The 12,096-nt window shown below is 47.2% G+C and overlaps 1 protein-coding gene across 6 annotated transcripts in view; it reads right to left on the reverse strand.

The window, feature by feature from the left end:
- Nucleotides 1–10,195, reverse strand: part of MTCL1 (microtubule crosslinking factor 1) — a 103,085-nt gene extending 92,890 nt beyond the window's left edge. For 4 of the 6 annotated variants that reach the window (XM_054516693.1, XM_054516690.1, XM_036406999.2 and 1 more), the window contains exon 1: nt 9,156–10,194. In XM_054516693.1, the coding sequence (XP_054372668.1) occupies nt 9,156–10,028 (873 nt within the window). In that variant the 5' untranslated portion in view covers nt 10,029–10,194. Of the gene's footprint in view, nt 1–9,155 lie in introns of all 6 variants that reach the window. The other 2 variants (XM_054516689.1, XM_054516694.1) reach the window with 1 other exon arrangement.
- Nucleotides 10,196–12,096: the final 1,901 nt, after the last annotated feature.

Genomic DNA, 12,096 nt, shown 5'->3' on the forward strand with positions numbered 1-12,096 from the left:
GTGAAGTTTTGATAAATGATGTATATTTTTAAAAAGAAAATCATAGCAATGCATGCTTGATTGGATTGGGAATGAGACCTGCTTTTCTCTTCTGTGTACACACTTATCACTATGCTTCACATTTATAGACACTTTCAAGAGGCAAAGTGAAAGTTTACCCAGTGAAGATAGGAGATGCAGAAGAAAATGTCAAGGTTTCAGAAACTGATTAGAGAGTAGCAGTGGCTTTTGAACCTAAGAAAAGGAGTACACTTGTGCATTATCAGCTTATTATTGAGGTATTTTGGCTAAGGTACTCATACCAAAAGTAGAGTCTTTACCAGTCAAAGCTAACACAGCCCTATGGAATGAACAGGACCAGAGTTATTTCTTAAGGATTGTCTGCAGACTCAGGTGTTGAATTCACCTCAACTACATTTAAGTTCAATTAACATTTTAATGTCATCTTCAGAATGCTAATATTAGATTAGTAATTAGGTTTTAAATTAAAATTTTGAAACACAAATCCACAATAAAGAAAAACAACTGTCATCAACAAATTAATGGGATCTGGTTTATAATCTGCTGTTTACATTTAAGAACTAAGCAATGGCTTTCATGTATAAAGTAGCCTGCAATTATAATGTCATTGCTCATCTCTTAAACTTCCTTCTAATCTTTATCAAGTTTTGTTGGTAGTAAATTTCATTGGTTTCTAAAGACAAATAATAAACAGTATTTCAAAGCATTTATTGCAACCAAATTTGGAACGTGAACTTCACATAATTTTAAACAACCCAATCCCTGAAACACTTATCCTATTGAAACTGAATATTTCCAAATCCCATCTGTGGGCATGGGAGTTCTCCCAGCTGTAAAAGTCACTCTGTCTCTGGTGGGGACTTCAATCCAATGTCTTTCCTCACAACAAAGAAGTTCCTCAAAGAGTTGCAAGCATTGGCATGAGTTATGTTTTAGGAGATAGGACTGTCTTTAATCTCCTGGTAAACCAAAGTTTTCTCAATCTCTTTTATCAGCACAACTATGACTTTGCAAGGCAGTGTTGTGGGGTTTTATTTTGCTTGCTTGGTTGTTTGGTTGTATTTCTGTTTTGGGGTTTTTTTTCTTTTGTTTTTTTCTTTTTTTTCTTTTTTTTTTTCACTATGCTTGCCACTGGCTATGGTTATAAATACAAGGTTTGTTTCTCTCTAGTGTAATTTTGCAGATAAATTAAAATTTAGAATACAATGAAGGAGGCTGTACTTTAAAATCTCACACAGTTCTCCTCTCTGATATTTTTTGACTGACACAGTTTCTTTTCCACAATTAATTTCTTTTCTACTTCCAAAATTTTCACATGGAAATCAAACTGTATCCTGACTTCTTGTATTTAGAGATACAGCACCCTTTGGATGAGCCTTAAAACAAGGCAACATGAGGCCACAAACAGTTTTGACTGTATAAGGAGCAGAAACTTCACTGTACAGGCTGCAGGCAGCATCAGCCCATATTCTGCTGTATTGCTGCAGTGCTTGGGGCTTGAACCTATGTAGTCTGTCCAGCCCAGAGAGGAAAAGCACCAGATTAAATCAGACAGATTAAATCTTTTTGAATAGCAATATGAAGTCCTATTTTTATATAATAAATATAAAGAGAGGAACATGTCATCTCTGGAAAATCTGGCTCAGATTTTGTATGTCAGTCAGCACACAATTATAGATACTGGGATAACCTTTTACTAAACCATAAGAGTTTAACTTTAGTTACAATAAAGACACAATATTGCTTTCAATACAGGCCACAAGGCCAGTGACAGGAATGTAGATGATTTTATTTCTTAACAGTTTATTCTCCTTGGCAAGTATTTGTGATTCTGCTGTGGACACTGAAGCTGTATGGTAACAGATACTAAGTCAGAACTGTTACAATTGCACCTGGAAAATCAGAACAGCTTTAACTCCTCCTCTAAAGTGATCCATGCACAGAAAATGAAGGAAGCTAAGTTAAAGACCCATGGAAGGGGAAATTACAACTGAAACTATGATGGTCCTACTTACTTAACTGGCAAACTACTGCTTTGAAGGAAAACATGTCAATCATTTGTGAACTCAAAGGTAAATGCAGCAAAGCCAAACTTCTCAGCGTGGTGGTTTGCAAAAAAGGGATGCTCTGGCTGCAAGGCAGATGGAAATAACAGATAAGCCAAACCCTTGACTTTATTAAAATCTATTGTTCTTACTACTCCTATTATTTTGAGTTAGAATTAAAGCTCTTTCTCTCAGGAAGTATTGAGCTTCATACTCTAGACTTTAATATTGTAAAATTGAAGAAAGAGATCAGAATAGGCACTTAAAAGTAATTAAAACAAACAGGCAAGAAAGCAGCCATCCCTCTTTGTTCACCTACAAATGGAGAGCTGCTCTCTTCCTTAAACAGGGAGGACCTGCTCCAGCACTCCAAAGTGGCAATTGAAATTGGGAGGTTAAGTGCTTGCATCAGAAGCTTCACTTTGCTCTGCATTCCTGAAGGGGATGAAAGCCTCCTCTCGATCCCTTTTAATTTAATGGTAATTATGCTATTACTTTCCGTAAGAACAGCACGAGGCAGAGAGTCCTGCAAGAAGGAATATTGTTTAGGAAAAGCTAAACTGCTTTTCTTTCCCTATGTCACTCTGGTCATCAGAAAAAAATGAATGGAAGTCTGTTTTCTAACTGGCAGCTCTTTCCAAATTTGCTGTAGAAATCCAAGTTGTACCAGATCCTGAGCCTTTCAGCTCATGGTTTCTCTTGGCCCAAATGAGTTCCTAAAGGCCAGCTCTTTGGGGTCTCATAGGAACCACCCATCTGAGGGTCACAGGGTGGTTGTATGGACTCAGGGCCACATGCAAACAGTGCAAACAGCTTCTGTATTTGCAGGAGTCCCCAGGACTGCAGTGCAAAAGCAACAGAACCAGGATTCCTCGTTTGCCTGTCAGTGTGCCAAGCCAACGTGAACTGGCTGAAAAGGGGAAAGCCTTGTGTGCAACTTCCACACTGTGTAGCCCAAATACATACTGATAGGTCATTTTCTGTCTGTACTGTGCAAATTAAACACTTGCCTGTCAGAAGAGAAGCCATTATCTCATTAATACCTTTACTGATGTCATGCTTGTTTATTATTGATTTAATTACAATGAAGTATAATTAAGAACAAATTATAGGAATATGCCTTGTTTATGATTCTTAAAAACAAAAAAAGACAGAGAGAGAGAAAGAGAGAGAAAAGGTCAGGCCATGCAGCTATTACACTGAGTAACCCATACTCATCTGAGTCATTCCCACTGAAATGACCAGGAATGCTTGCATAACTTATGGGCTCTGTCCACCCAGCCAGTCTGGTTATGATCTGTAACAAGGTTTGAAAATGAATTTTCTGATAATCTCCACCAACTGCACACTCATTCTGTCCACAGAGCATGCAAGAAACGGATTCCTTTCGAAATAAAACAGAGACCTACACTCTGTAGGTGCATCAAGATGCACTCCAAGCATGCCTCAAATGCACTCCATTACCTGAGTCCTCTGCACAGCTTTAAAACATATGCATGATGGGGATGTTTTGTTCAAGGGACCAGACTAAATGCAGTCCAAAGCAAGACCACTAAACTGCATATAAGTACAGAGGAAGGGTCATCTTCACCACTTGCATTTAGGTCAGCCTGCTGATCTACCTTCACTGAGAGGAATTACTGCCTAAAATAAAAAAGCTCTTATCCCAGAGCCACTAAATAGTGGAACGCAATCATGAGTCAAAGAAAACTTGGAAATTATTATTAGGGAGAAATTACATGCAAAAAGCCAGCATAAAAGGCACATGAATACTGAATTCATTACTCTGTGAATATAGTTATACACACTGGCAAAGTCTTTAGGTTCCAGTGAGTTAAAACACATCAGTATGCAGAAGTGATATATTAAGTTGAAAATACCTGCAAACTAGGAAGACAAAAACACACAAAATCAATAAATTGTATAGTATAGAAGAAAATGTAAATGAATCAGGAAATTCAATTGTCTATGTAAAAGATATGTCTATTAATTTACCCAAAAGTCATTTTATAGATTTTGTCAGTACCATTTTCTAAACAGAATACTATTTAACATAAATTATATCAAATGAGGGGAGAGTGGGGAAGGGAGGAAGAGTGGCAATTACAGAGGGTAGCTGCTATTGCACTGATGAATCCAGAGCTTCTAGAAAATCCTTGACAAATCTAAGATTCATGAACTGTGATTTTACATAATCTCTGTTTTCATGTTTTAAATATCTCAAACCGTCTATATGTAGGAGATGCTGCTTCTGCTGCTGCTAAGGAATATACACATCCCCCACAGCACTTCACAGCAGAACTGCAGCAGGGATAAATATGTTCTGAAAGGCTTTGATTGGGAAGAAAGCAACAACCATTATTTTTGCCACTTGCAAAATATGTTAATGAACCCCAAGTCCCTGGGCCCCTGATGTTATTATTTAGCTCTCAAATCAGACTACTTTACAAGCCATGCACCAATCCAACGTGGTCTGAAGCTTGTGCACAAAACCAAGATGTGAACTGAAAAGTCATAGCACCGTGAACACCTGTTGACTTGAGGGCTGGTTTAACTTTGCAGGATCTGAGAGCAGCATCTGGCAGCTTTTCTGCTTCATTCGAACATCAGCTACAGCATTGTTTCGACACATATCCTTGACTGGGGCTGCTGAAGCTGTTGGAGCGCTCATCAATGGCACCATCGATAGCATTTCTTGACCCGGTGCATCGCACAGCTCACGCCCTCCAGGCAGGGTGGGGGCTGCCAGGACTCAGCTGGAGCTAGCGAGGCACATGGCCTCGCCATTCTCCCCCAGAGTGACATCCTCCTCGGCAGCTGACCGTCCCTCCGGCTGAGCCCAGCCACCTGGGGCCTGCGCCCCGGGCAGGGCTGTCAACTTCCATTCCCCCAGGAGCCGCCACTCTCCAGGTGGGAACAGCAGCATGTCGAGCAGGGATGTGCGATGAGCTTTATCCTGCTAACCCCGGCAACCCTCACTAAACGGGAAAAAAACTGGTGCCGTCACTGTGCATCATTTTTTGCTCTGCAAAACCCTTTGACATCCACAAATCCCTGCAGTTTAATAAAAGAAGTGGTGGAATTACTCCCGCAGAGTTCAGCGCAAGGCTGCAACTCAAAGAGCTACGGTTTCAAGTGAGTAAAGAAACACAATGTAACCTCATATGACACACATTGTGATTTTAAACAAAAATGAACATAGTTTAGATGCATCAGAGTGGAATACAGGGCCTGCAGTGGTCCCTTAGTCAATTTATATCCAGAATATGTCATAGTTACAAATGAATCCAGAAAGAAAAAAAGACAAAGCAAGACAAAAAAGACAGTTATCTAATAAATCCAAGATAGTATATTGTCTGTGCTAATCCACACTGCAGCAGCATTTCCAGCATATTGAACTTGTACAACACAGGCACAAAGAGAAGGGCAGGTAAAGAAAAGCACAGCAAGCACCAGTTTTATTTTAAGGGCTGTAGGAAATGTCACGCCTCGTGTAGGAGGCGGCTTTCACATTAGGGCCATGAAGGGTGCAAAGAGAAAAGGGGTGTGTGTTGTGACTAAAACACCGTTGCTCTTTCTGCTAGCACATTTATTTAATTAACACAGTATTAACTAAAGTTGGGGTGAGACAAATAAAAAACATCTCTAATTGCTAAAATTTGGGCCCCTTCCTTAAGATTCTTCACCCTTCAGAGGGCTCTACATCACAAAGGGTTTCTTTCCAAGTTTCCCAAGGACTTGCATGGTGAATGTCACTTCTCTATGTGCTGGACAATTTAAAGCAAACTTGAAAATCAACCACTTGTGTGGGCAGTGTTTTGCTACTAACAGGACTGATGAGCAATAACTAAAACTTTATTTACTACCAGCAGTTACCAAGGATCTCCTGGTCCTGCAGAGTCAGGCACCATGACAAAATTTCTCTTTTTAGACATCAACAGCTAAGTGATACATTTTAAAATGCTTCTGTAGTATTACAGTCTTCCCCCACAGGTAGCTGAAATAAGGTCATGCAAGGAATACATGAAACTGAAATCAATGATGAGACTTCACAGAGGTAGTAGAAGAGAGGCTTCTCAATGTAAACACGTCTCCGCATGCACTTCACCTACAGGCTTAGCTTTGCAGCTAGTTAGCTATGGCTAGAGCCAAATTCTTATCTAGGGTAAAGCCCTGGAAATACATAAGGTGGAAACTTAACACCAAGTTAAAATCTGGCTCATGGTATAAGTCTGAGATGTTTGCAGAAGCAGCAGCTTGCTCTGCATTTGGGGAGACTTTCTAGTACTTAGTGTGTAGAAACAAAAACAAATTATTTGGTTTGTTTTGGATTTTTCTTTCTGATAACACTTAAATTTCTAGTAATCTTTAGCACTAAGTCTGTGTGTGTGTGTGTGTGTGTGTATCTTCTATAACCTGTTACAGACACATGAAAGATACATGAAAGACCTTCCTATGTGAAAGATAAAATTCGCTGAAAAAGACTTTATTATGTACACTTAGGGCTGCACTCCAGCTGCAGGGAGGGATAAGGAGGAGTGAAAACCACAAAATTTGGCTTGTGGCCATGCTCAGGAAATTAACAGTTTCTTCTGGGATTTATCTAATCATTTGTCTATTTACAGTTGACAGCATCCCTGTTATCCCTTAGCCCCCTCTGGAGAAACACAGCTCACTCCAATGCCAACCAAGAGAACTGCATTGTAAAAAACACATGGAACAAACCCACAAGTAAACAACTCAGACAGTGATGTGGTTTTAATTTGCAGACTTTTTTATAGGTTTTTCTAGGAAAGGCGAATGAGGTTTGGGAATTCTCCTGACAATTTTTGCATCACTGGGCTGCACCAGGACATGCCCACCAGTCTGTATTACCCTGCCAGACTCAGAAATACTTTTAACATGATGAAGCCACAATCTGAATCAAAAAAAGTGGAAAAAGAGGAAACAACTGCTGTAGATGATGAAGACATCAAGGTGAAAGATCTGAAGACATTGTTGCACAGGGTGAAAATTTTGGAATTAAGCAGAATAAAGTTCTTCACCTAAGACTTGCCCTTGTAAACTAGGTCCCATGATCACAGGGCTCCTCAGGTGGGACACACTAACAAGGATCTGTCCTAGACAATTCAAACACACTTTCCCCCCCTCAATTTCCCATAGTTAAAAATCACTTTCAGTATAAAGAAAGAGAGCTTGACACACACTTTGTAATGGGTTTAAGTATATAATACTCATATACTTGTTCAAATCCTGAAATGCAAAGAGATGCTTTTGGACTTCATGACTTCTAATGGCAGTGCCAGTTAGCTACTCCTTAAGTGATTCCCATTATCAATTCTGATTTCACTACATCTCCTTTTGCTTCTAGGCTGTCAAATAAAACAGAAGCTTTTGATAAAGGTTCTCTGTGCTGCTCATCTTTTTATAGACTATTACATTTCCCTACCACACTTGAGTTTCCCATCCAATGAGTGCTATAAAAGCTTCGCTACAAGCCAATAATTTTTATTGGTCTGGTTTTGTACTATCCTTTTCTAGATGACCAGCAGTGTCCACAGTATTTCTAGATGACCAGCAGTGCCACAGGACACTCACTGACCTGTGTAACAGCTACAGTTCCATAAAATATTGCCAGACTTTCTTAGTCTCTGTTCAGTTCCCGCTGTAATCCAACAATTTTTGCAGATTTTCATTTCTCCTTCTCTCATGAAACTCCTGAGTTAACACAATATATTTAAACAGAAAAGTGCATACTTATTCCCTCCAAGAACTTAAGATTTTGAATATTAAGATTTATCTACCATCCTCTGCCTTCATTTTTCACACGTTCCTCAGGAGTTAACTTTATAATTAAGTTCTGTCTGATCTGGACTTGACTTAAGCTAGAAAAACTTAATGTCATCTGAAAATTTTGCTGTATCATTGCTCATTCCTTTTTCCAGTTCACTAAGCAGCACCAGACCTGGCAAAGAACCTTGCAGCACCCCTGCTGTTACCCTTTTGCTATGCTGAATATTGTTTTGTGTACCTTAGCCAAAACCCATTAACGAGCCTAGCCTGTATCTTTATCACTATTGTTTCCCAAGGTTATACACAAAACTGTAGTTCTTATTTGAGTAAGAATCCTAGATTTACATGGATTTCCATGGTTATTTTGCTTGACAACGGGGAGTTCCAAATATCAGGGAACAAAGATTGTTTTCACCAGAGGCAGAGTCAAACAGTGGCTGTGGTTACAGGATTATCTCAGTTTATCTTATTTATAGATCTTTATGGATGCAGCTTCTTTGCTGTGCCAAAAGATCAGATTGTAAGTACAAGTCCAACTAAAGGTTCCCACAGGTCAACCCAGCTCAGAGCTCGCCTGAATTTAGCTTTCCTGTTTCTCCAAGGATGGATTCCTACTGATATACTTTTCTACCTGTACAAGGATGCAATGATACTTTTTTCTTGCTGCTCTTGTTGTTCTATTAGTACTTCACAGCGAGTGGCTTCACTTTCCAGTGATAAAGTAACACAATAATCAGAGCACATAATGTTGTCATCCTTTCCACATCAAATGAGGGAACCTGTTCCTTTGGCTTTTCCTAAAGGGTGATACTGAGGAAAACAGTTCCTGGAAAGCAAAGTTCTGCTAACCAGTAGAATGTTTGCGGTGCTTTAGAAAGAGTCGGGGTTTGCTGAGCTACCACCACGTCAACCAAATGCAACATTGCCACGGTACATGTTGCATCGGACTGACGTTCATCCAGCGCCCACAAATCGGGCTTTGCTGGGAGCCGCGATATTCGCTTAAGTCCCTTAACTGTCCTTAAGCCGCGCAGCGGTCCCGCTTCGGGGAGGCGGGGGAGGAGGGGGCCGAGGCGCCCGGCTGGTTCTCCCTGCCCCTATTTCTCTCCTGCGGGTAAAATTCGGCATTTGGTCCAGCGGGGGCCGGGGTCCCATGCGAGGTGACTCCAGGCAGCGCGAATATTCTTCCCCCCCTTCCAAGCGCGATCCCCGCATTCACGGGCAGGAGGGGGCCGCGTTTCTACCGCTGCCGCCTCCTGCCCTTCCCTTCCCGTCCCCGCCGCGGGCGATGCTCACCTTGAGGTACTCGTTCTCCGAGCGCAGCTCCTCCACCTCCCGCTGCAGCTCCTCCGGGGCTGCCGGCGGCGGCTCCCCGCAGCTCGGGGCTCTCCCCCCGCCCGTGGCCGCAGGTAGCGCATCCCCGCGGGAGCCGAGGGCCGCCGGAGCTCCGCGCCCGGGGCCGGGGCCGGCGCGGGGCTGCTCGGCGGCGGGATGAGCGGCGGGATGAGCGGCGGGCTGCTCCCGCTCCCGGTCGCTGGAGCCGGTGCCGGACTCGGCGTCGCTGCTGGCGGCCGGGGCCAGGCGCTGCTCGTCGGAGAGCGGCTCGGAGGGGCAGTCGGAGAGGTCGGAGCTGCTGTCCGTGTGGCCGACGCGGGCCAGCGCCGCCGCCGCATGGCCGCTGCCCGCCGCGGCTCCCCGCTTCGCCTTCCTGCCCTTGCCGGGCGGCGGGGCCGCCTCCCCGCCGGGCTGCCGCCCCGCGCCCCGGCCGCCGGGCCCCGGCTCCGGACCGCGGGCTGCCCGCTTGGCGCAGGGGGCGGCCTTGGCGCCCGCCCTGCCGACGGCGGTGACGGCGGCGGCGGCCGCCTTGCCCCCCGGGGCGGCGGGGCGGCGGGAGAGGCGGCCCGGCGCCGCCAGCAGCCCCGCGGAGGGCTGGTGCACGCCCGGGTGCGGCGACGAGGGCGCCCGGGCGGGGAGGCCGGGGGACTTGGGGGGCGCGGGCGGCGGCTTGGCGGCGGCGCGGGCGTGCAGGTCCTTGAGGAGGGGTCTGGCGGGCGACGGGGCGCGGTGCGGCCGCTTCTTCTCGGCGTGCGGGTGGTGGTGGCCGGGCGAAGGCGGCGGCGGCCGCAGCGCGTCGCCGGGCCCCGGTGCGGGGCCGTTCAGCGCCTCCATGGCGCGGGCCGGGGGCGGCGGGGCGGCAGCGGCGGCCGCGGGGGCGCCCGGCGGCGGCAGGAGCGGCGATCCCCGCGGGGCGCGGCGACAGGACGGGCAGCCTCCTCCAGCCTCCCTGCTCGCTCTCTCATCACTTCTGTTTCTCCCAGCCACAGCCCTCACACTTTTCTTTCTCGATCCCCCTCTTCCTGCCCCCCCACCCCCACCTTCTCCTCCTCCTCCTCCTCGCCGCTCTCTCCCGAGCACTGATTTGTTTCAATAAATCGAGCCCAAATCCCCCGGTGGCAGCCGTCTCCTCCTCCTCCTCCTCCTCCTCCTTCTTCTCCTCCTTCTTCTTCCCCTCCCGCTCCCCTCTCCGCCTAGCTCAGCTTGATGCTGCTCAAGTTGTGATGCAGCCCAAAAAACCTATCCTTTCTCCCTCAATCCGAGGCAAAGGCGTGTTTTCCCGGCCGCCTTCGCCTCCTTTTGCAAGCCCCCCGCTCAGCCCACCGGCGCCGCTAACCCCATCACTGCCCCGGCTCCAGCCGCCGCCTCCGCCCGGCTCCTGAAATAGCCCCGCGGCTGCCGGGGCCGCTCCGGCTCGGCGCTGCCCGCCCGTGCGCAGGATCCGCCCCCTCTGACAGCCAGCCAGGCAGCTCTCCTCCCGCCCGGCAAACTACTTTCCTCGCACGCTTTATTATAGGGACGCCTCTGCCAGCCTCTTCCTATCAGAAAGCCTCATTTGCGGAGAAATTTTGATTTCCCAGTCATGAGCTATATAGTGTTCCCCGTTTTGGTTGTTTTGGGGTTTTTTCCCCCGAGCTAAGACTTCATGGAAACGGTCTCTCCAGGGACCGGCAGCAGCAAAACAACAGCCACCGCATTATCTCCCTGCTCAAGGCAGATACAGGTTCACCTAGAGGCAGAGCCGAGTATCCGAGGATATCAGCAACTTCCTGGCTCTGGCTGAACTACAAAAGGCACGGACCCGTCCTTTTGGAGTGCGGGGATAGGAAACTGCAGCCCTTACATTTGCAAAGCACCCGGAGAGTAAATGAAAGGGAGGAGAGGCTCAGGCGTGGGAAAGAGGCACAGCCTTAATGGGGAGAGAAGAGCAGCAGCAGCCGGGATGTTTCCGATTCTTCCGCTGGGACACAGCGGACCTTGGAGGAGCCGCGGTGCCTGCCTTATCTGTCAGACGAAAGCAAATGCGTGCTTAGCTTCTGAAGTCCTTGGGAGGCGCAGATCATCCACGTCTGGATGTCAGGGACTGCAGCGCGCTGTGGGGAGGACAGTGCCGGACGTTTTGGGGGGCATGGCAGCACCCTGCGACCCTCCAGGTCGCCCTCTCCTCTCATCTGCGCTCAGGGCATTATCCCTAAAGGCAAAAGCCCCAAGGTCTGCTGGAGCCTGAGGGCCGCGGGCACGTCGGGGCGGGTGGCCAAGGAGAGACCGGGCAGCTGCTTCCTGCAGTGCCAGGCCGGGGCCGGGGCCAGGCTCCGTTGTCCGGGAAAAAGACAGGACCGCTCGAGCATCCCCGGCTCCTTTCTCCCGGTAAACGAGGGAACACTGATTTATCCTGAGGAATAGCGCTGCCGCATGAGTATGCAACAGGTGGTTCTTACTTTGTAAAGCTGCAGAGGTGAAAAAAAAAATCATTCAAATCAGAGCTGTATTTACAGGTGTTCAGGAATTGGGAGCAGCTCCACGACAGCGCCCCGGGCAGCGCCAGCCGGGAGAGCGGTGATGGGCGGGATGTCGGCGGGGCAGGGGCCAGGGAGAAAGCCGGGGCTTGGGGCGGCAGCGGAGGGGGAGGAGGAGGCCAGGCCCGCTCGACAGGGCGGTGTGGTCCTTCCGCGAGTGGGCAGGCGATGAAAGCTCCGCTCCGGGGCACCCAGCGGTGATGCCACGCTGTGTTGGGTGGTTTATTTTTTTTAATCTCTTGAAAATTCCACTTCTGTTAGCGCTCTTTATTTTCCCCCATTGGCCTCGCTGCCAGACGCCTGTGTTCCGGCATCCAAATGTGCCTTCCAGGTCACACGGCAAAGTACCTGTTGTGGCAAAGATGGCACTGGCTGCTGCCGGTATG

Source organism: Molothrus ater, chromosome 1 (genome assembly GCF_012460135.2).
Source record: "Molothrus ater isolate BHLD 08-10-18 breed brown headed cowbird chromosome 1, BPBGC_Mater_1.1, whole genome shotgun sequence".
Lineage (NCBI taxonomy): Eukaryota > Metazoa > Chordata > Aves > Passeriformes > Icteridae > Molothrus > Molothrus ater.